The 20,136-nt window shown below is 43.3% G+C and overlaps 1 protein-coding gene and 1 long non-coding RNA gene across 4 annotated transcripts in view; one reads left to right on the plus strand and one right to left on the minus strand.

Annotated features, from left to right (window-relative positions):
- The window catches only part of ARID1B (AT-rich interaction domain 1B), a 326,328-nt gene extending 310,263 nt beyond the window's left edge, over positions 1–16,065 (minus strand). For 2 of the 3 annotated variants that reach the window (XM_053937249.1, XM_053937248.1), the window contains exon 1: positions 14,031–16,065. In XM_053937249.1, the coding sequence (XP_053793224.1) occupies positions 14,031–15,782 (1,752 nt within the window). In that variant the 5' untranslated portion in view covers positions 15,783–16,065. Of the gene's footprint in view, positions 1–13,084; positions 13,113–14,030 lie in introns of those variants that run through there. The other variant, XM_053937250.1, reaches the window with a different exon arrangement.
- Positions 14,238–19,069, plus strand: LOC128785089 (uncharacterized). Its single transcript, XR_008429755.1, has 3 exons — positions 14,238–14,301; positions 17,416–17,513; positions 18,504–19,069. It is a non-coding gene; the product is annotated as an uncharacterized LOC128785089 (long non-coding RNA).
- Positions 19,070–20,136: the final 1,067 nt, after the last annotated feature.

Here is a 20,136-nt window from a genome sequence, read left to right on the forward strand (position 1 = left end):
CAGTTTGGGAATTTTAAATACTTTACTAAGAAAGACCAAGGATTATGGTACCCATTTTTCAGGATGCACTGGTAAATCTCTTTAGCAAACTGTGGTTTTTCCTCCTTAACCATTTTGAAAACACGATGCTGCCAAGAAGAGCTCTATACAGGATAGGCATCCCTGTGTTTCCTTTTGTCCTGAACAATTTCATCCCTCAGCATAACACCAAGTTTCGTCACCTTGGAATACACCCGTAGCATTCAGAACAAATCTTGTTTGCTTTCACAACCACCGTCCCTCTCAGTGGCAGAGATCTCTTGACAAGGCTGCCCCTTCCTGACTTCCCATGCCCAGCACAGCCCCTCAGCCCTCCAAAGTGCTTACTGGGTTTGCTACTCTGCACAAGGCCCCACAGAAAGACCCCCATGAGCAATCAGTCGGGGGAACACAGAGTCACAGGGAGCACCAGTGCTGGGTGAGGAGGATTACCACAGCAGGGAAGCTCCTTCCCAGAGGTGCCCACTTCTCTGCAAGCTGAAGTGCCACCAATGGGTAAAGAGTTTTCAGTGGACTGTGAAGCAGCATCTAAACGACAAAACTGCTGCCCTATTTCTAAATCAAAAGCTTGCATCTGTGTACAGAGGAAACTGCGTACCTAAGCATGAAGGTCAACTGATCTGGAAATTCATCCTGGTATTTTCAAATTTGCCAGTATGCCAGTATGTCTGCAAATACGCTGGGCAAAAATAAATGATACTGACAGTTCTTACATGCAAAAATTTGGCATACCAAAAGAAAAGCAGCAGCAAAAAAAAAAAATCTCTGAATAGGCATTATACAAACAACAACAAAATAGAAATGTATCGAGCTTAAGCAGAAATGGGTATGAAAACCATTAGTTCCAACAGGTTAGCAAGACAAGAAGAGGAAGCTAAGTTAGTCCAGAACTCCAATACAAGTCTGGAGTAATTTGCCTGTATGAAAACACTGTGGAAGGAATTAATTTCACCTGGCCTTTGGCATCAACACCTGAGCTTATCAGCTTAGATTTTCTTTAGAGCAAGGGGAAAAGCATGAAACTTTAGGAGCATGATTCATTAGACCAGAATTACACATCTACTTTAGGATGAGATGATTCACATGAAGATCTGACTATTTTTTTGCACCAAAGAGACACAAAAAGATCAGGTACAAATGCCTACAGCACATATGGTTAGATGAGTTCCACCCTTGATATCTTATTTTTCAAAGATACTCATAGCTTATTTGGCCACTGCAATCAATGCATTCTGTATAATTATCACCCTTGGGGGAAAAAAATTACTCTCTGCCTCAGCTTCTCTCCTTTTAAGAGAGGGATAACAATGGCTTCCTGCTCCAGAGAAATGTTAAGAAATTGCCTGTCATTATTTATAGACTAATTTTACACTCAAGAGGCAAAGTAGGAGGAGTTCAGGCTGACAGAACCACCACCTGTACCACCACCAAAGGGACTGTCATGGCCTGACGCCCATCCTCAGTCAAACTGGACATATTCTCCCTTGCTTTACCTCTGTGCTGCAAAGGTTATGCTGCAAGTCAGATCTGCTCAATGATCTGGCTAAAAGCTAAACATTCATAGGTCTTGTTTGGCAGGATTAGTTTTCAGACAAATCTTCGAGCTGATGCGACTCACCTTATGACACAAGGGAAGCAGCAGGGAGCTAATAAAAAGGTGGGGACTGGTCTTAACAGCAGAAGTGAAGTCTTAGATCAGCTTCAGACAACTATCAGACTCACATAGTGGTGCAAGATCTTTTAGCAACACAAAACTGAATGAAAGCGTACTGAAGGAGTGTAACAAAAGGCTACTGAAAATGCAGAAATAAACAAATTAGATTTTCAAGTTTTCTTCAATTCCCCCAAGAGAAATTCTGGCTTTGTATCTACACAAAAAGCAGATGTCCATTTGGGTCAACACATATTTTCCTGTGCATTTATGTGTTACAAACTTTCTCTTGCTAATTTCTTCTTTGTTTCAGCCTGTGATTCTCAAAAGCCAAGAAGGACAAAAAGCTGTCTTTCTGAGGAATACCCATGCAGACCTTCTGATCGATGTACATAGACTGAACTAAATTTTTAAAAAATATTCGCTGCTTATTCCCAAGAATTAATTTTAAAATTACAAACAAAACATGTTACTGAACGCTCAGTATCAAACATTTGGAGAAAAAAAAAAAGACGGGAAAAAAACCTCCCGTCATGTTCATTGTCTCTTTGGATATATATATAAAAACACTTCTGGAGAGGAAAACTGCATTTCTTTCTACTTCTGGCACATTAGCTGAGACAATTTGCTCAAGTAAGAGAGACAACCATATGTGAGATCAATAATTTCAAGAAAGTAAAAAATGTCATCACAAATCATAAATATTTGAACCTTCCATTATGATGCCATGACTCACTGCAACCTTTAAGAAAAAGCACCTACTTTCCCTCCATCTCATCAAGGAAGACATCAGCCACAAGCAAATGAAGAATTTAAACTGAATGTTAAAAAGTAGGAGTAGAGAAAAGCAACACAGAGAGTAAATCAGACACTGTGGAGGGTTTTTACCAGGCAACAAGATTGTTGCAAATAAACATCTAGGTGTTTTTAGAGGCAAAGCAAAAGAATTTGGAAACTATCACGCAGGAAGAAACTGGCCTCAGCTCTTTCTTGAATTACTAAGGTATTTTAGAACAATGGGACCTTAACTCACTTTTTAAACAGGCTTCATTCACCATCTTCATAAGATAGATTCCCTCAAACAAAATATGGCACGAAGTATCAAGTTCTATAAAATTGTACAGAACATATCTAGTACACCACATCACTAGTTAATATAGACAATCATATGCCAAGTGTTCCTTCTACTCAGTTCCAGTCTTTTCTACACTTTCCACATGTACAGTAACACCACACTTGAATTTTCATGCAGACATCTTTTCAAATATCTTTTGAGCAAATATATTTCTTTTAATCACACCTGCCATGGCAGGTAAAAAAAAACTATGCACATCAACATTTACATTTCAGCTTGGTTTTGCCTCCTTTGTTTGTTTCCCTCCTTTAAGTCTGCTATTGCTTAGAAGATCAGCAATAGAAGAACTTAAAACAAAAATACCAGCGCCAACGCCCACAGATAACTACTTGTACAATTTTTACCACTGTACTGCTAAGTCTTGCCAGGATTTGGGGGGCTTGCTTGGTTGTTTTTTTAGTGGCTTTTTTTCCCCTTTTTCATATATGCAACTTGACCTGTAGTCACTAGGAGAGCCTGCACAGGAAGCTGGATAGTGAAGACACTTTCCCTGCTGCCACTCTTTGCCCAACAACTTTTGTCTTGGAGGACAGAGGAGCAAATACAAATCAGGATGGGTACCTGGATCATTCTAAAGCTATTTTCGCAGTGACTATACAGTTACACCAATCACTCTTGCACAACTGGTAAAATTGCAGAAGACAGTAAGGATGACTTTTCCATCGCTCCAATGACTTGGAAAGTAAGAAAGACATTTTAAGAAAGAAAAAGAAGTATCATAAGACAAAGGAGCAAAAAGAGATTATGACATTTGGATAAAACAAGTACTATGACTTTGGGAAGAAAAGAAATGAAAGAGATTTAAATAACCCACAAATAAATCTTTCACTCACTGAAGGGGAAAATACAGAGGAAGAGTGTTAAGCAACCACATCACACAACAGAGCTGACACAAAACAACATTAGGATCTGCAGAAAAAGTAGAAGACTGCATCCACCATTCTGTCAACCACATTCCAGCAAAGTATCAGCTCACTCAGGCCCTCCTCAACCTTCCTCTTAATGAGAAAGTGCATTGTTACTGTTGCTATTATTATTGAAATGAGTTGAAGAACTAAAAGGAGGAATGTGTGGCTATGCAAAGTCTTCCTGGGACAGGGAATCCCTCTCCACTGCTTGTTCAAACAGCTGCATTTAGCAAGTCTCCTGTGAACAACCAAATCCCTAAATGTCCCAATATACGAAACAACCAGTCCATGTACCTAAATCTAAAACTTTTCAAGGGTCTTTTTCAAGGTTCATTCTCGGTTAATCCAGAAAATGTTCTGATTGCCATCAGCAATCACACATAAAGCTCTCAACAGCTTAGACTGAAGTAGCCTTTTGATTCCTAGCTAATTCTTGCAAAAATCTTTAAATATTGGCCTCCACTCCAACACCTTGATCACTTCAAGAACACTGTTCTAAAATGCAAGACACTTTGTTTCATATGCTGCTGCCCAATCAGTCCCTCCTCTTTAAAGGAAAAGCTCAATTAAATTGGGAACTTTTCTTCTGAATGATTTTAAATGTTTTTTTTTTCAGTTGTGGTTGAATCTCAGTTAGTGTAATTGCTATTTATATCAAAACATTAGAAGGTCTGGTTATGGGGTTTATTAGAAAAGCAAAATGTGTTTTTAATACTTAAAAAAACCCACAACAAAATACTCCATAGCCCTATTTCCATTTGTATTTGCATACCACATGTTCAACAACAAAAAGAGCATTCTGCAGAAAGTTAAAAATCTCAGAAATGTTGCTGAATTAGTAGCTCCTACAGTTTGTTAGTAGGAAAACCGGCTCTGTGCCAGGCTGGAAGGGGGGGCTATCACAAGGGATGTGTGTTAGCTTCGGGATTTAAAAGAAAAAATACATATATTGTAAACCAAAATGTAACATACAAGACAAACAACTGCAGTATCTCTTTACTAGCAAAAATTTAAAATGTAAAATAAGTGTCATTTAAAATGCTAGAAATACTCCACACGGTGCGGCTTCTTAGATGTGAAGGCAGAGAAAGCCTTCTCCCCAAGGCAGCAGAGGGCCATCGCTGGACACAAATGCGTCGCCCGCACTTGCCGGTCCCACCGGTGAGGGCCGGGGCATCCCGCGGCCGGGAGCAGCGCCTGGCCCGCTGCCCGAGCGGCGAGGTTGTTGAAAAGCAATAGATAGCTTCTGGCAGCGGCAAAGGGGAAAATATTTTGATCATGTGACGCCACACAAGAGAACTAGTTCTCTTCGTGTGGGCAACTTGCACAGACGCTGCCACCGGCCCGGCACCCCGCCGACTCCCCCCACTCCTTTCCCGGCCCCGTGTCCCGCCAGGGAAATGCCTCAATCAGGCACCGCTTCGGCAAAACAGCCAACGGCATCCACACATCCCGGCACGTCCCACGGGCACCAAGAAGGTACCTCCCTCACAGAAGTCGACCTTTCTGCCTACAGGAAGGGAGAACTTTCAAATACAAGTAAAACTGCCAAGTAAAATTATTTTGCTACTGCTGGTACGCAGCTAAAACAACCTCAAATGTACCTACCTCTATTTTTCCAAAAATATTTCTTTTAAATAGCCTCTATGACCAACCATAAACTTAAAACAGCAACAGCTCTGAAGAACATGCTTATTACTTTTCTTTGCTTGGGAATTTCAACCAAATTAGAAACACCGAATTTAAAAAAAAATTCACAAAAGCACAATTCTTTTCCATAAATCATGCCTGAAAATAAGACATCAATACTAACGTTTCATATAAACAGAAAATCCAAGATATTCACAACATAAATTGCTACACAAAAAAAAAAATACAGAACTCCATACATTCCATCCAAATCAAAGGCTGCAAACAAACCAGCATATTCCTTTGATGCTGTCAAAACAAACCTCCTTATCTTTATTTTTAACTTTAAAAGAATAAAATTTAAGAACTACAAATCCTGTCCTTGTGCTTTCAAAAGAAATTTTCAGATCTGATGTTCCAGTATCTTGCTTACAAACAAGTAAGTCTGACAAGCTAACCAAATAACATGATCAATGCTGGGAACACCAAGCCTCTGATCCCATCCAAATAGAGGAAGGCACAGTGCAGACTGGATACTTTCCCATGTAACAAGTATTTAGGCTGCCTATTTATTCCGCCTTACTCAGTAATTAAAACTGCACATCAAACTCGAACAATTAAATAAGGCAAAAAATATTATTTCTTTTAACATGGGGAAACTGAGGTATCAGTCAGTGAAACCAGCTCATACAGACAGCTGAGAGATATTAATAATTCCTGCACCAATCCTCTACTAATATCATTTTCCTGAAGTCACATAATTTACTTACCATGGCTGAATTCACTGCTTGTGTCAAGAAGGCACTATTCCACTTCAATCAATCTGTGAATTAAGCCATGTCCACACTGGGAACAGCACACATGACTACAATTATGTTTTAGATCAGGATCCCTCCTTTTGGGATTTTCTGAACCGATTTCCTTTCTTTATTTGAACAAAGAACAACCACACTCCAACTTGAGGTCCTTCTGTGAAAGACAGCTGTACCAGGACTGGTGCTACAGCCAGGACAGCCCTCTCTTTGCCATACAACACAGACCTCTTTGCCCTTTTAAGAGCTGACCAAAACCTGTTGTGGAACTATCTACCTTCTGAAAAACTCAGCAAAATACCTCAATAGCCATACCCGCAAACCCTTCAAGAGTGGCTTCTTATAAAGGCTGTTATTTTGGCGGTGAAGATATGCTACCACCCCAATGGTAAACTAAATGCAAAGGGGTTTGCCACAACAGCTATTAGTCAAGGATGCAATTAATTCCCTGAATCTAACTACATAGCTGCAACAACAGAACTTCACAGTGAAGCGAGCCACGTGGTCTTTAAAGGGCAAGTACATTGATTCACTAACTTGGCAGAATCACATCCGAGAAAAAGCCTTGCTACATAAGACTTATTTTTTGAGTAAGAAGATACCTAAAACAAATACCAAACAAAACAAAACAAAACAAAACACAAAAGAGACACAAAACCCCAAACCACCCCCAAAAACCCCATGAGTATGAAAAACTGAAGTAGAATCTTGCAAGACTCTAACAGTAACACAACTAGCATTATCCCTTAAAAAAAAAAAAAGGGAATGTATACATCAATGTTTTTTTCCCATTTTCATATTCATTCTTTTTTTAGCAACAAACTAAAATTCCATGTATATCTACTTCCTTAATTAAAAAAAAAAAGAGTAAAAAAGTATTAGAAGAATATTCTTTCCCCACCCTCCAATGGTCAGACAGAGACTGATGTGAGTGGCAGGGGAGATCAGTGGCACAGCTTTACAGATGGAAGTGTCAGAGGGCCTATCACTCAGATGGATGTCTTCATAAACAATTACATCACAAACCTGGATTCAGTATCTTTTCAAATTTGAGAAGCCTACAACGTAGGGCAAAGATAGAGCACAGCAGTGACTTCTTAAAGGTAGGACATCATTTGACAATCTTTGTGCATGTTTAGTTGCAAAAGAAAATTTTAAAAATTAATAGCTCTTAAAATTGGAGAAAAAATAATAAATAGATTACATACTTCTACACATGCTTAGTCCTTCTGATGTAGTTATTAACTCACAATGACTCAAATGCAAAAAGTACTATGAACATAGATCACACACTGATAGGTCTGTATTGAAAGCAATTCCTTATACATGCCGCAGAACCATCAACCTGTTTTATACCCACAAACTGGCCACTACACATTCAGAAAATCAGCCACTTCATAAACTTGTTAAATTTACAAGGAAACTAACATTTCCACAATACATGGAATATAAATGCACAGTGTAGCAACACCCTTTCAAATCATGCCTGCCAAAAACTTTTACACAGATTTCACATTAGTTTTAATAAACATAGATAAAATATTTTAATAAAAGCTTCAGGACAATGATCTCAGGTTTTCCAATTTCCAAAACAACTGCAGGCACCTTCAGATAACATAAGCATCCTATATTGTGAATACAAAAGTTTGATAAAAGGTACTTCATATTTGCAGTAAGAACAATTCCCATGTGAAAAGCAATCTTTAAGCAAGACACAACAACTGTGATTTCTGCATCAAATCTGTTCACTTCAAAACTGAAGACAATGTATCTGACAGATAAAACAACCGGACTTGGTGGTAAGGAAGTCTGTGCATGCACCCTCGTACTGACCCCACCCCAGTACACACTGGTGCTCTATGCAGAATACTCATCAAAAGACAAGTTCCATGATACTCATTAAGCTCCTAGGCACTTGTTCAACTCAAGTTTCCTCAGAGTTTAATTTCCATGAGAAATCTAGTATCTTTATATAGATGATATTGGGTATGTAATGATAAAACAGTGCAAGGAATACTGAAATTCTGAATTACGGTGCCTTTAGTTTAAGGTGACTGTACTGATAGAGCAGAAAATCTCTTGTTTCACTCAGTTATTTGTCTTCTTACTCACTGAATAGATTCCAGTAAAGCTTGTGTTCTCCCACAACAAAATGTGTACACAATAAGACTGGATTTATTAAAAAATTAAGAGTTTATGGCCCCAAGACCCTGGCTATTTCCAAAACACCTGTCCTTGGGTGGGCCTGTCTGAAATAAAGTGGATGTAATGCACCTCAGTTTCCCCACACTGTACAACAGGAAGAATAATTTTTTTACTCCAATCCAAGGCACTCTAGAAAAACAGTGTAAAGATCAAATGTACTTAGAATATTGTTACTGAGAAGATAAAGGTAGTTAAAATCAATTCTGTACTAATTAGCCACTGTCCCCACTGTTCACAGATTCACATCTGTTTTTTAAGATACATTCATCCCTGAGGATTCTTAGACAGCAGTGGAACACCACCGTGGATGTGTTTGGCTTTTTTGGAGCTGACGTGCTCCTGGTGCACCACTGGATGCCACACTCTTGGAAGTGGAAGTACAACAAGGGAAACTGTCTGGCCTACCTGCAACACAAACACTGCAGCACTCTGCCAGCACATCAGCATTTGTGTGTGAAACTGAGCATGAAAGGTACCACTGGGGAACAGAAAAAGTGAAAGGGTAATACTATGATCTGAATGGGAGAACATACATGAAATGTACAGAAACCCTTCAGATATACTAAAAATATTTTTAAATTTATTAAGAGGTAAGACTTCCTTAAAATAAATTTTACTCTAATATGATTGGCTCCACAAGATTTTTGGCATTACATTTATTTGCTTCTATAAGCACCAAGCGATACAAAAACAACACAACTAAGCAGCACTCTTCTCTTACTAGTTTTCAAAACAAATTTGAAAACCACTAAGGTATACTTTTAATTTAAGTTTAATTAAAGTCCTCATTCAATCGTACTAAAACATATATTTAACACTATGTAAATAGCCCCAAAATTGAAAGAAAAAGGTTTTTTTCCCAAGTACCTTAATAATCACAATTCTAAAATATATTCTAGCAAGTTAGCCTACCACAAACACATGCTACTGAAATTCTGCAGCCTTGAGCATGCATGCACAGTGAATGTGGCAACACTGCTTTACATATCCACAGAGAATCTTCAAAGCCTCCTGCAAAATGGCACATTTTGAAGAAGTACTAAAAGATGTAACTGGTGTAGGGCACAGGTACAATCCTAGGGACCAAAGAATAAATAAACTACTGCCATTCTTAATATTAACAATTAGAATGTCAAAATACCTATAACAAAATACTTGAGGAATAAAAGTAACAAAGATCTATCAGTAGCTAATCAAACTTGTTTTCACTGCACAAATTTAATCTAGTTTTAACTAAGATACTATTTCAGAATGAATAAGCATCACCTAACAGACCATGCTTAGTAATTTCAAAAACATTATTTTACATATGTAACTAGAAAATTTAGCAATGGATTAAATGCCTTAGTTTTTGTCCCCCGAGATTCAGATCAGAATGCCAAAAAGACAGTAATGGACTGCTCAGTAGAAGAATCCTTACATTATGGAAGCAGAAATAGAGTAGGCAGGTTTGCATCTCTCTTTCTTCATTGTATCTTGTACACAGGGTTCTGCTGTTCCATGTGTAGGCATAAGCGCTACTACAGAAACCAATAACTGAACACCAAACCACAAAGTGTCAAATATATGGTCGTAATATATATATAGATGCTACTAACTGTGAATATTGCTATTTGCTACTTCTAAATAGAAGCTATGTGAATACTAAACTGTTTATTTGAAACTGCACAGGGAAAAATATATTTTATTCTCCCATTGAGACATCAAGAATCTATTCACCACACTAACAGCTGTTAAATGGCCTTCAGGCACAGGACATGATTCTGCAGCCTTGGCTTAGCCAGAACTGTCAATACGGGCAATCTATTTGGCATTAAAAGAGCTGCAGAATCAGGCATATTCAGAGTTTCTCTACAACAAAACAAACAATACATACAGAAACTCAGAGTAGCTCCACAGATTTTTTTTTCTAACACTTCCTCTGTATCTCATACAGGTACTCCTGAAAAGACCCAGGTTCTCTCCTTCTGTGTAGGTGTATGTAAATCATACACACATGCACAAAGGAGAAAGACCTGTATAAAGTGCACATTGACAGGCCAGCTAATGTGTTAAATTACTGCAGTGCAAATCAGAAGTGAAGACTAAAAGGAGCCTTAGGACTCTAAAATATCTGTACGCTGTCAAGGATTAATCAATAATCAAAAGATCTGAATGACAAGGTTCTGTACTAGTATCATATAAGTCCCCCATCACAAAATCAATGTATCTGTGTGAGCAACATCCATCTGCTTCGAAAACAGAAGCAGGAAGCCTCTGCTGCAAGCTTCCATCACATCTCTCAGTTGGGTAAGGTGATTAAACTAAATGGAAGCAAAATTTTCTTAAATAATTTAATAGGCTGGACAAATACAGAACTCAGTTCAGAGTAGGATGCCACAGTTCTTCATATTACAAAAATTACCCATGCCGAGGCAAGAATTTCCTGAACAAGCATCTCAGATGTTGTAACCTACTGTCAGTCCTTTTTCTCTGTTCACAGGACAATAGTTCCTTACAGGCTTAGGGGCCAATCAACATCTGCTTTACAAAGACACATGACAAGTGAGCATATTCTAATGTGTGTATACACATATCGAGAGCACACACACAGATGATTATTAATAAGATTGAAGAGAAGTCTTCTGTTCAGATGCTGGACTAAATATACATTTTCTCTTTGAAAGAGCAATCAATTTCTCTACTTACAGGGAGATTGACATGTGGGAATTAAAAATAAATAGCAGTGTACAAAACCAATTGTGTTCTGCAAGCTAATGGTAACTACTTTTTGACACAACCCATTTTATGCATCAAAAAATATTAATTTAAAACCTAAAAAAAAAAAATTATCTCAATCTCTTACTGGTTAAATGGAAAAATCGTAATACAAAAAACAATGATGTCTTGCCTTTATGACAATTATTTTGAGGAAAAAATAATTTTAAAAATAGTCGAAGAAATTTTGCTCTTGACAGACTATTCTTTCTGAGCTGCATGCCAATCCTTACGGTAAAAAAAAAGAAAAAGAAAAAAGAAATCTGTAAGAGAGGATGTAAACCCATAAATATAAGGAAGTATTTCTAAGGGTCATACAGGGGACATAAATGAACTTAGTCTCACTCCTCCAATAAAAATAAAATACTTTAAACAATCTCTGCCACGAAGAAAGAGCACCCTGAACTAGCACGTACGATGTGTGACAACGGTTTTCCTAGCTTTTAAAGCTACAAATTCTGAACTACCTGTTTAAAAGGAGACGATGCAAATATTTTTAGAGTAATTATGAAAGGTTATGCATACGAGGCCTCATTACATTATGGCTTCCAGTGACCCTTTTACCATCGCAAATTTAAAAAAAAAGGTAAAAATTAGCACACACACAAGAATCTTATTTCCTTGGAAGAAAAAGAAAGGAAAGTGGAATAAAAACTAAAAACATGACAGGAATGGTCTGTTGGAAGTAGACAAACACACACATAGCCCATCTAAGGACTATTTTTTTTTTCAGGATTAATACACCATTTGCAATATTAAGCAGTGATTTTTCCAGATTCTATTCATTACTTTATGGAAAGATCCAGTTGTTGGAGGACCCCAAAAGCATACACCTGCCTTTGTTCCTGTCAGACCTTGCTGTTAAAAGATTTAACAGTTCTTAATAGAAAGATCTTGTTGAAGGGAGAAGAAACCCATAAAATTCTAATGCACTACTCCATTTAACACAATTTACCTTCCTACAGAGAATTCAAGCCTAATCTCACACTTGTGTAGAAAAATAATGAGATCAACAACTCCCGATGCTTCTTGAAGTATTCTAACCCCAATTCAAACCCAAAAGCACGTTTTCTTCCGAATATCTGGATTTGTTGCAGAGCTGAAATAAACACAACCTCTGGCAGAGCGGTTCCTTCTTGCGTTCTTTGTACAGTACACGGCATTTTCTCACCTACAGCAGCTCACATGCAAACACGGTCTTTTTAAGAGGCATGCACAGGTTAGGCATCGAGCTAACAGAAATGCAACAAAACTAGGATTTTGTTTCTTTTTTTTAATAAAAATCCAATCCCTTGCATAACATCCGTAATCTGCAACATTACAAAATATTCAAGTTTGTCAGGGTTGGTTTTTCTTTCCCTAAGAAGGAGCGAGCGCGACCCGAAAACCCGAACCCTCGTCCAAAAGCCCTGTTATTACGAGGCACTTTCCCTACCGCCCCTAATTAGCGCGGAATTAAAAATCTAAAATAAGTAAGTAAATATAGATAAGTCGATAAACAAATCAATCGGTGCCCAGGAGAAGCAGGCGGCACGGGCAGGCTGGGGGGCGGGGGGAAGGTGCCCGCGCGGCGCTGGCGGCGGTGGCCCGGTGCCCCCCGGTGCCGGCGGTGCTTGCGGCGGGGGCTCCTGTGCCTGCGCCGCTCCAGCGCCTCTATTTACATCAGCGGCGCGAGGTGCCCAATGGCGCGCGCGGAGCCAATCAGATGGCAGATTAGATGTCAACTCGGAGGCAGCTGTCGGGAGACGGTTGCAGCCAGTTTACCTCCACAATTCAAATTCCCAACCTGGCGGGCGGAGGAGACCCGGACGCTCCTCCAAGGGTCGCGCCCGGCAGCCGGCATTCCTGCCGCGCCGCCCCGGAAAGGCGCTACGCCGCGCCCGCCGCCCCGCGATCATCGCGCCTGCCTATCGATCGGATCCATCCATCGATCGATCGCCGGAGTTACCGGGGCTGGGGCAGAGGAGTGCCGGAGGGAGCGGGGGCGGCGGCCTGCCCCGGTGCCCGCGCCCCTTCGCTGACGCCAAGGACTTTTCCCTCTTTTTTTTTTTTTTTTTCTTCCTCCTTTTTTCTTTTTCTTTTTTTTTTCTTTTTTTTTTTTTTTTTTTTTTTTAATTTCCGCGTGTGTTTGTGGAGAAGTGAAAGGCAATTATGCGCCCGCGCACCCGGGCACGCTCCTGCCGGCAGGCGAGTCCCCACAGGTCACCGAGCCGGGACGACCCGCGCGGACCGGGCGCACACGCGCGCACACACGCGTGCGCGCGCTCTTCCCACAGGGAAAGGAGCGCGGCCGCGTAACGTGGATCTCACTGCGGTAACTCCAATCAGTGACAAACTAATTTGCTGAGAGCGCGCAACGGCGCAACTCGTTCTGCTCGGAGATTAAAAAAAAAAAAAAAAAAAGGCAAAAAAAAAAAACCAAAAAAAACAACGGGTTAAAGAGAGAAGAAAAAAAAGGCCCCGTGAAATATAATGGACGTTATCCCCCGGGAGCCCCCCGGGTCCGGCACTCCGGTTACAAAATCCAACCCCCCGCCCCCGTCCGTCCCGAGCTGTTTGTCCTCCTGGCCCTGCGTCTCTCCAACGCTGTTTCAAAGTGGTAGGGGAAAATATTAATTGGGTCTGAGAACAACCTAATTTCGGCAGCGAAAGCCACACGCCGGTGCCTCCAGCCCCAACGGGGCCGTGCATTGTGCACGGCTCACCCTCTCTACGGAGGCAGCGAGGGGCAAAACTGGCCCAGAAGAAAACGGGGGGGTGGGGGGAAAGAGGAAAAAAAAATAAAATACAAAAAAAGGGGGGGGGGAGAAAGAAAGTGAATTATAAAGAAACTAAGAGCCCAACACGAGCGATACGGAGACACGAGCCGTCATTAACCGAGCGCGGGGAGTTACCTGGGTCCTGCTGATGGCCTGCCCGGTGTTCCCGGGGCTCATCGCCGGGTGGTTCCTTTGTTGAGCCGCTGCCCAGGCCGGGTTCGCCGCTCCGTACTGGGCGCCCATGTCCTTGCCCATGCCCATGCCCGCCGCTGCCTGCTGGCTTCCCGGGGCGGCCGCCGCTGCCTGGGGCTGGGGCTGCGGCGGGGCGCTGGGGCTGCTGTAGTCGGGGTAGCTGCTGCCGTAGCTCCGCATCATGGGGCTGGGGGATGTGAGAAGCTGGTTCAAGGTAGGGGTGGCCCCGGACGGGTGCTGGTTCTGCCCGGAGAACCGCGCAAAGCCGCCGGCCGCCGCCGCCGCGCCGGCACCAGCCTTGCCGAGGCCGGCTCCGCCGCCGGGGCCCATCATCATGCCGCCGCCGGGCTGCCTCGGGGAGCTCAGCACCCCGTAGCCCGCCGCGGAGCCCCCGTAGCCGCCGCCGCCTGCCCCGGCGGCCGCCGCCGCCACGGCTCCCGCGCCGCCGCCGCCCGCGCCGCCGCCGCTGGGGCCGCGGCCGTAGCCCGGGTAGTGGTTGTACTGGCTGTTGGGGTACCCTTCGTGGGAGTTCTGCAGGGGGTCCATGCTGTTGGGGGCCGCCGTGGGGTGCATTATCCCCATCCCGGGGCTTTGTTGTCCGCCATGTTGATCAAAGCAAGGCCCGGCGCGGCTCGCCGTAGCGCTGCTGGCAGGGGCAGGGGCAGGGTTGCCATAATAGCTATTGAACTCCGAGACACCCACCGCGGAGGGGCCGCCGCCGCCTCCCCCGCTCCCGCCGCCGCCGCCGAGGCCGCCGCCGCCGCTCCCAGCGCTCGGGGGCGGCTGCTGGGGTTGCTGCTGTCCGCCCAGGGGTCCCAAGCCGGGGTGGTCGTAGCGGCCGCCGATGGGCTCGCCCATCTTGCCGGGCATCTCCTCCTCGTCGGCGCCTTTATTCAGCATTTGCTGCGGCTGCTGGGGGGGCTCGGCCTGAGCGCCCAAAACACTGTCTTTTCCTCCATGTTGCTGCTGCTCCATGTCTGCACTGGGCTGAGCAGCGCCGCCACCGCCACCGCCGTTGTTGTTGCTGCCGCTGCCGCCGCCGCCGCCGCCGAGGCTGCTGTTGTTATTCTGCACGGGATGGTGCTGAGGCGGCGGCTGCTGCGGCGGCGGCGGCGGGAATTGATTTAGCTGCTGCTGTAGTGCATGGTGGTGGTGGTGCGGGTGGTGGGCATGGTGGTGGTGGGCATGGTGATGCGGGTGGTGGGCATGGTGGTGGTGGGGCGGCGCGGCGGGGTGATCGCCTCCGACGCTCTTCAGCTTGTGGTTGGGGAGCAGCCCCGTCTCCATAGTCGAGCCCGGGTTGGAGGAGGAGGAGGAGGAGGAGGAAGAAGACGAAGAAGATGAAGATAACTCCGAGGAGCTTCCACCTTCCTTCAGAGCCGGCTCCGAGGAGGAGCCGCCACCGCAGCCGCTGGCGTTGTTGTTGTTGTTACCGGCGGCAGCGGCGGGAGCCGCGTTATTGGCCATGTTCGGCGGCTCGCTGCGGTGGTGGTGGTGGAGATGGTGATCTAAATTATTCACGCTGTTGCCGCCGGCCGGACTCCCCTCGCCGACCCCTAGTGCGGGGCCTGGCCCGGGAGCCCCGGCCCCCCCCGGGCCTCGCTCTGGGCCCAGGCCGCTCGGCAGGCTCGGGGCTTTGCCCTTGCTGTTGTTCGCACTCGCCGGAGCCGCTGCGACTTGCGCGGCCATGATCATCGCAACATTGCGAGTCCGGAGAAATTGGTGCTGATAATAATAACTACCAAAAAAAAAATTTAAAAACCCAAAATTGAAAAACTAAACAAAACAAAACAAAAAAATCGACTCCCACCCTGAAAAATGGGGGGTGAGCAGAGGGGTGGGGGGAAGGAGAGGAGAGGGGCAGGAGAAGCGGCCGGGGCAGGGACTTGACTGAGCCCAGAGTATTCCCTGCGGACCGCTCCGCACGCACCGAGTTACAGCGATTTCCCTCCCCGAGTCCGTGGTTGAGGTTAGAAATGGTAAGAACGCCTTACGGTCCGTGCCCGTTCCCGCTGTGTGATTTCACGTTGAAAGTTTTTTTGTTCAGGTTTAAATGAAACTTTTTTTTTCTCCTCCTTTCCTCCCTAACCCGGATATGGGTAAACACACGTCTGCCGGAGCCGCGCTGGCCCAGCATGGCATGAGCGAGCGAGCGAGCCAGCGCCGGCAGCCATCGCCCCCTCCGCCCCGATCGCTCCCGCGCACCCGCAAAACGCGGACTGGACTCCACGCTGGACTTGCTCGGGCTCCCGCTCCCCTCCCTGCTCTCCCGGCAGCGCGGCGGGATGGGGGGCGCGGCCCCCGCGGGTCCCCGCGCTCGCAGCGGGGTCCCGCCCGCGTACGCGCCGGGGGTCGCGGCCTGCGCGGAGCACCGAACCCGCGGGAGCTGCTTCGAGCGAGGGGTCGAGGCGGGCCCCGACGGGCGCCCCGGGCCGCCGAACGCCGCTGGGCGGGGCGGGGAGCGGGACTGTCCCCGGTGCTGCGGGGCCGAGGGTGCCGCCGGCGGCGCTGCCCCGCGCGGGCCGGTTCGGCGGGAGGGAGGCGAGGGGCCGCCATGCGCTCCAGCTGTGCCGGAGCAGATGGATCGGTCAAACTTTCGGGGGCCGCACGCTGCCCCCCAGCCCCGTGTTCCGTGCTCAGCAGCCGCCTCGTGTTCCGAGGGCAGAGACGCGTTTGCTCGTGTGACGGAGAAATCAGACTTGTTTTGGATTCCCCCCCCCCCCCCCCCCGCCCAAGCCACCCGCCCCCTGAAGATTTATATTGTATGTATAGACGGTTATAAAATTTAACCTAAAATTCTGCAGCGGTAGCATCTTTGCAGTTGTCCACATTGTCCAGCTGTCTCCAAATTCTAACGGTCATTTGCACTGATGATGCTTTTATATATAGGGCCGTTTTCAATATGTTCTGTGTACTTATTTGCAGTTCAACAAGAGATGATCAAAGAGTGAGAGACATTTTCAGTCTCATAATTGTTTCCCCAAACAATATAATTTCTAGTATGCACAAGACACTCATGTAAACGTAGTAACACAAACCCAAAAATATATAATCGGAGTAACTCTTGCTCCAAATGGAAAGCTGCTGCTGACCTACATTCTTGAACCAGAATGGTTAGAAGTTTTTTTTTATAACTATCTTAATACAAGTGATACCCTAGTATAACAAAAGGTAATAGTCACACATTACGTTGAACTAATGAAAGCATTTAGGAGATCAAATACTTGGCTATGAATACAGCAAACTGGGATATTAGCGAACATTTTCAATACAGCAAGGGTCTAAACCACGATGTTTTAAATTAATATATTTATACGGTCTGTTACAGGTAAGCACGTTTTCAAATATCAAAATGGATAAATAGGAGATTCAATCATAATGGTAGAGAAAAGCGCAGCATATCAAGAAAGATGCTGTCACGAGTAGGTAGGCTTTTTTGAATTCACTGTGAAAATATTAAAGGAGCAGAAGCTTCATGCTCTAATGTTGAGTTACATGTAAAGATTATTGATAAATGTATGAGCAGTGTGATTCCAGTGTCTATTAATTTTAGTTCTGTCTGAAAAGTCAGAAATATTATGATTTACATTGGGGAGTTAGTTTTGAAAAGTCTCAGTGCTCGTGAAGTACATCTTGCTAATACTTCTGTTTTACAGTTGGGGTGTTTGGTTTTTTTGGTTGGTTGGTGGTTTTGTGGGGGGTTTTTTTTGGTATCCTTTGCAAGTGCAAAAATGTTATATGGCTACACATATATAAACACAGAGTGGGAAAAAAAATGGTGAGTAATTCTAGCAGGGGGAATCAGGTGCATACCCAAGGGTCATTACAGTCTGTAACAACAACAAATTGCAATTCTATGCAAACTGCTAGAAAGGGATATATCATCTTTGTAGGAGAGAGAATAACAGAACCGTAAGATGAATTCATGCCAAATCATTCATCAGCTTTTGCCAAGAGAATACTACATCTTTGTTAGTGAGCCTTTTTGACATTATCTCCTGGATTTTCTTCTTTTCTATATTCAAATGCACGCTAATTATACACATTAAACCACCTAAGTTGATTTTTAAAGTCTTTCATATGCAAATAAAAATATAGATGTCTCGTGTGTATTTCTTTACATGTGTACTCTAACATAAAATATAAAATCAATTAAACACCTATACTTTGAGACATTTATATTTGAGCAAAAATACACGTATCGATGATCTGCTGAGATGTGCTGATAGTGACTAGGCTGCAGATCGCAGTACTTCCCGACATACTTCACAACTCTTTCCAATCGGGAAAATAACCCACAAAAGTTTAACACAGATTTACTCTGAAATGTTTTCCCTGGGAAAAGGGCAAAAAAAGCATGAGGCTTTAAACTGAAGAGTTCGTACCACTAACTCCTTTTCCTCCCATTTGTTTCAGCAACTCGGCTACAAGATTGGAACTAAGAGGCTATAAAATTGAGGCCCTCAGCACAATGAAATCAGTCTGCTATAAAAGGCAACACATGCCAGTTTTTCCTCCCCAATGGCAGATGCCACACCCTAAAGCAGACAGAAGGCACTGCAGTCTGTGCAAGGGAAGCACAACACAAAGCAACAACGATGGTTCAATTTTTTAGAGCGCAAATAATGTTGAAATTCCTTTTGCCATCTTTGCTCAGATGATGAGTGGTAGTGTTTGTTAAATTCAAATGCTCCTTTCCAAAAGCTCTCATTGTATGCATGAATTATGAATTTATTATAATATAATGTAAAAAAGCTCTAATTGCCATGCATATTATCTGCTGCAAAGTGATTGCATTGATATTTGATATCGCAAGTGCGCAGTTTCAACTTTAGTTCTATTTTCATTGTTCCTTCAATTTAATTATTTTCTATAAACCAATGTTGTCCGAGTGTAGTTTCTTTCTTTTGATTTTTCCTGATAAATTATAAACTGTGGTGCTCCAGGATCCCTCATCAAAATAAACAACATAATTTTCTAAACTTACTGTTGGTAATTTGTTTACACCATTGGCTACAGCATTTATACAGACCCCCTAGGCTACCTGTCTGTATCTCGATCCCATGAAAGTTACTGCCATTCCCCTCAGTACAGCAGCCATCCTTCTGTTTGGCCTTCCAAGTCATACAAATAGTAACACTGAAGAGAGAGATGGAAAACAAACCAATATTGTAATAATATCTCTGAGATGTTATGTTAGAGGTATTGGGAAAAATATTTAAATTTTTTTAGGTAAAAATCCAATCCGAGGTTCAAGAGCTTGTTGGATTTGACACTGGTGCACACAGGAGTCTGAAAAATCTCTGTGTACAAAAGAAAAAGCTTTTCATTGGGATCTTGTTGTGTTTTATGGTTAAATCCACTGCACAATTTAATGAAACTGTTGTCAAATTCACTGTAATTCTCAATTTCCTTCTTTTAGATTTGCATTAGATTTAATGAGAAAAAAAGAGAGAAGTATGTGGGCTTTTATTAAATTATCACTTCTATTACTAGTTAAACATCCAATCAAAATCATTCTGAAGTCAGTGCAAATCTTTTAATTTATTTCAATAAGGCATAAATCAGATCACAGAAAAGTAGGCAGCCAGCTCAGGGCTGTTTTAGCCTAGCATTTGGAACTATAGTAATGGAATTTTGCTTTAAAAAGATCCCTTATGTGGTCAACATATAAATATAACACAGCGGTGTTTTCTTTATTATGTAATATTTACATTTCAGTCACAAATGTAAAAAGTAAACTAGTGCCATAGATGTGCAGCTGATAAGCCAGAATCTGTTAGGTGTAAAGCCTGTAAGCAAGTGTAAAAATTTTATTTTAGCTGGACAAAGTGAACTTTGAAAAAAATGTGGTTTATGCCAACAGATCATGGCCTAAAACATGCAGAGAGTGACACATTGTACCAATTAATTAAAATCCAATCTTTAGCAGCTACTAATCCTGGGCAATTTAATCCATTTCTTCTGGCAATGTGTAAACAAAAGGACTTTACAACATCACCATCTCCATCTCGAGAATGTCATGCATGATTTTATTACAAAAATGCAA

This window comes from Vidua chalybeata, chromosome 3, assembly GCF_026979565.1.
Source record: "Vidua chalybeata isolate OUT-0048 chromosome 3, bVidCha1 merged haplotype, whole genome shotgun sequence".
Taxonomy (NCBI): domain Eukaryota; kingdom Metazoa; phylum Chordata; class Aves; order Passeriformes; family Viduidae; genus Vidua; species Vidua chalybeata.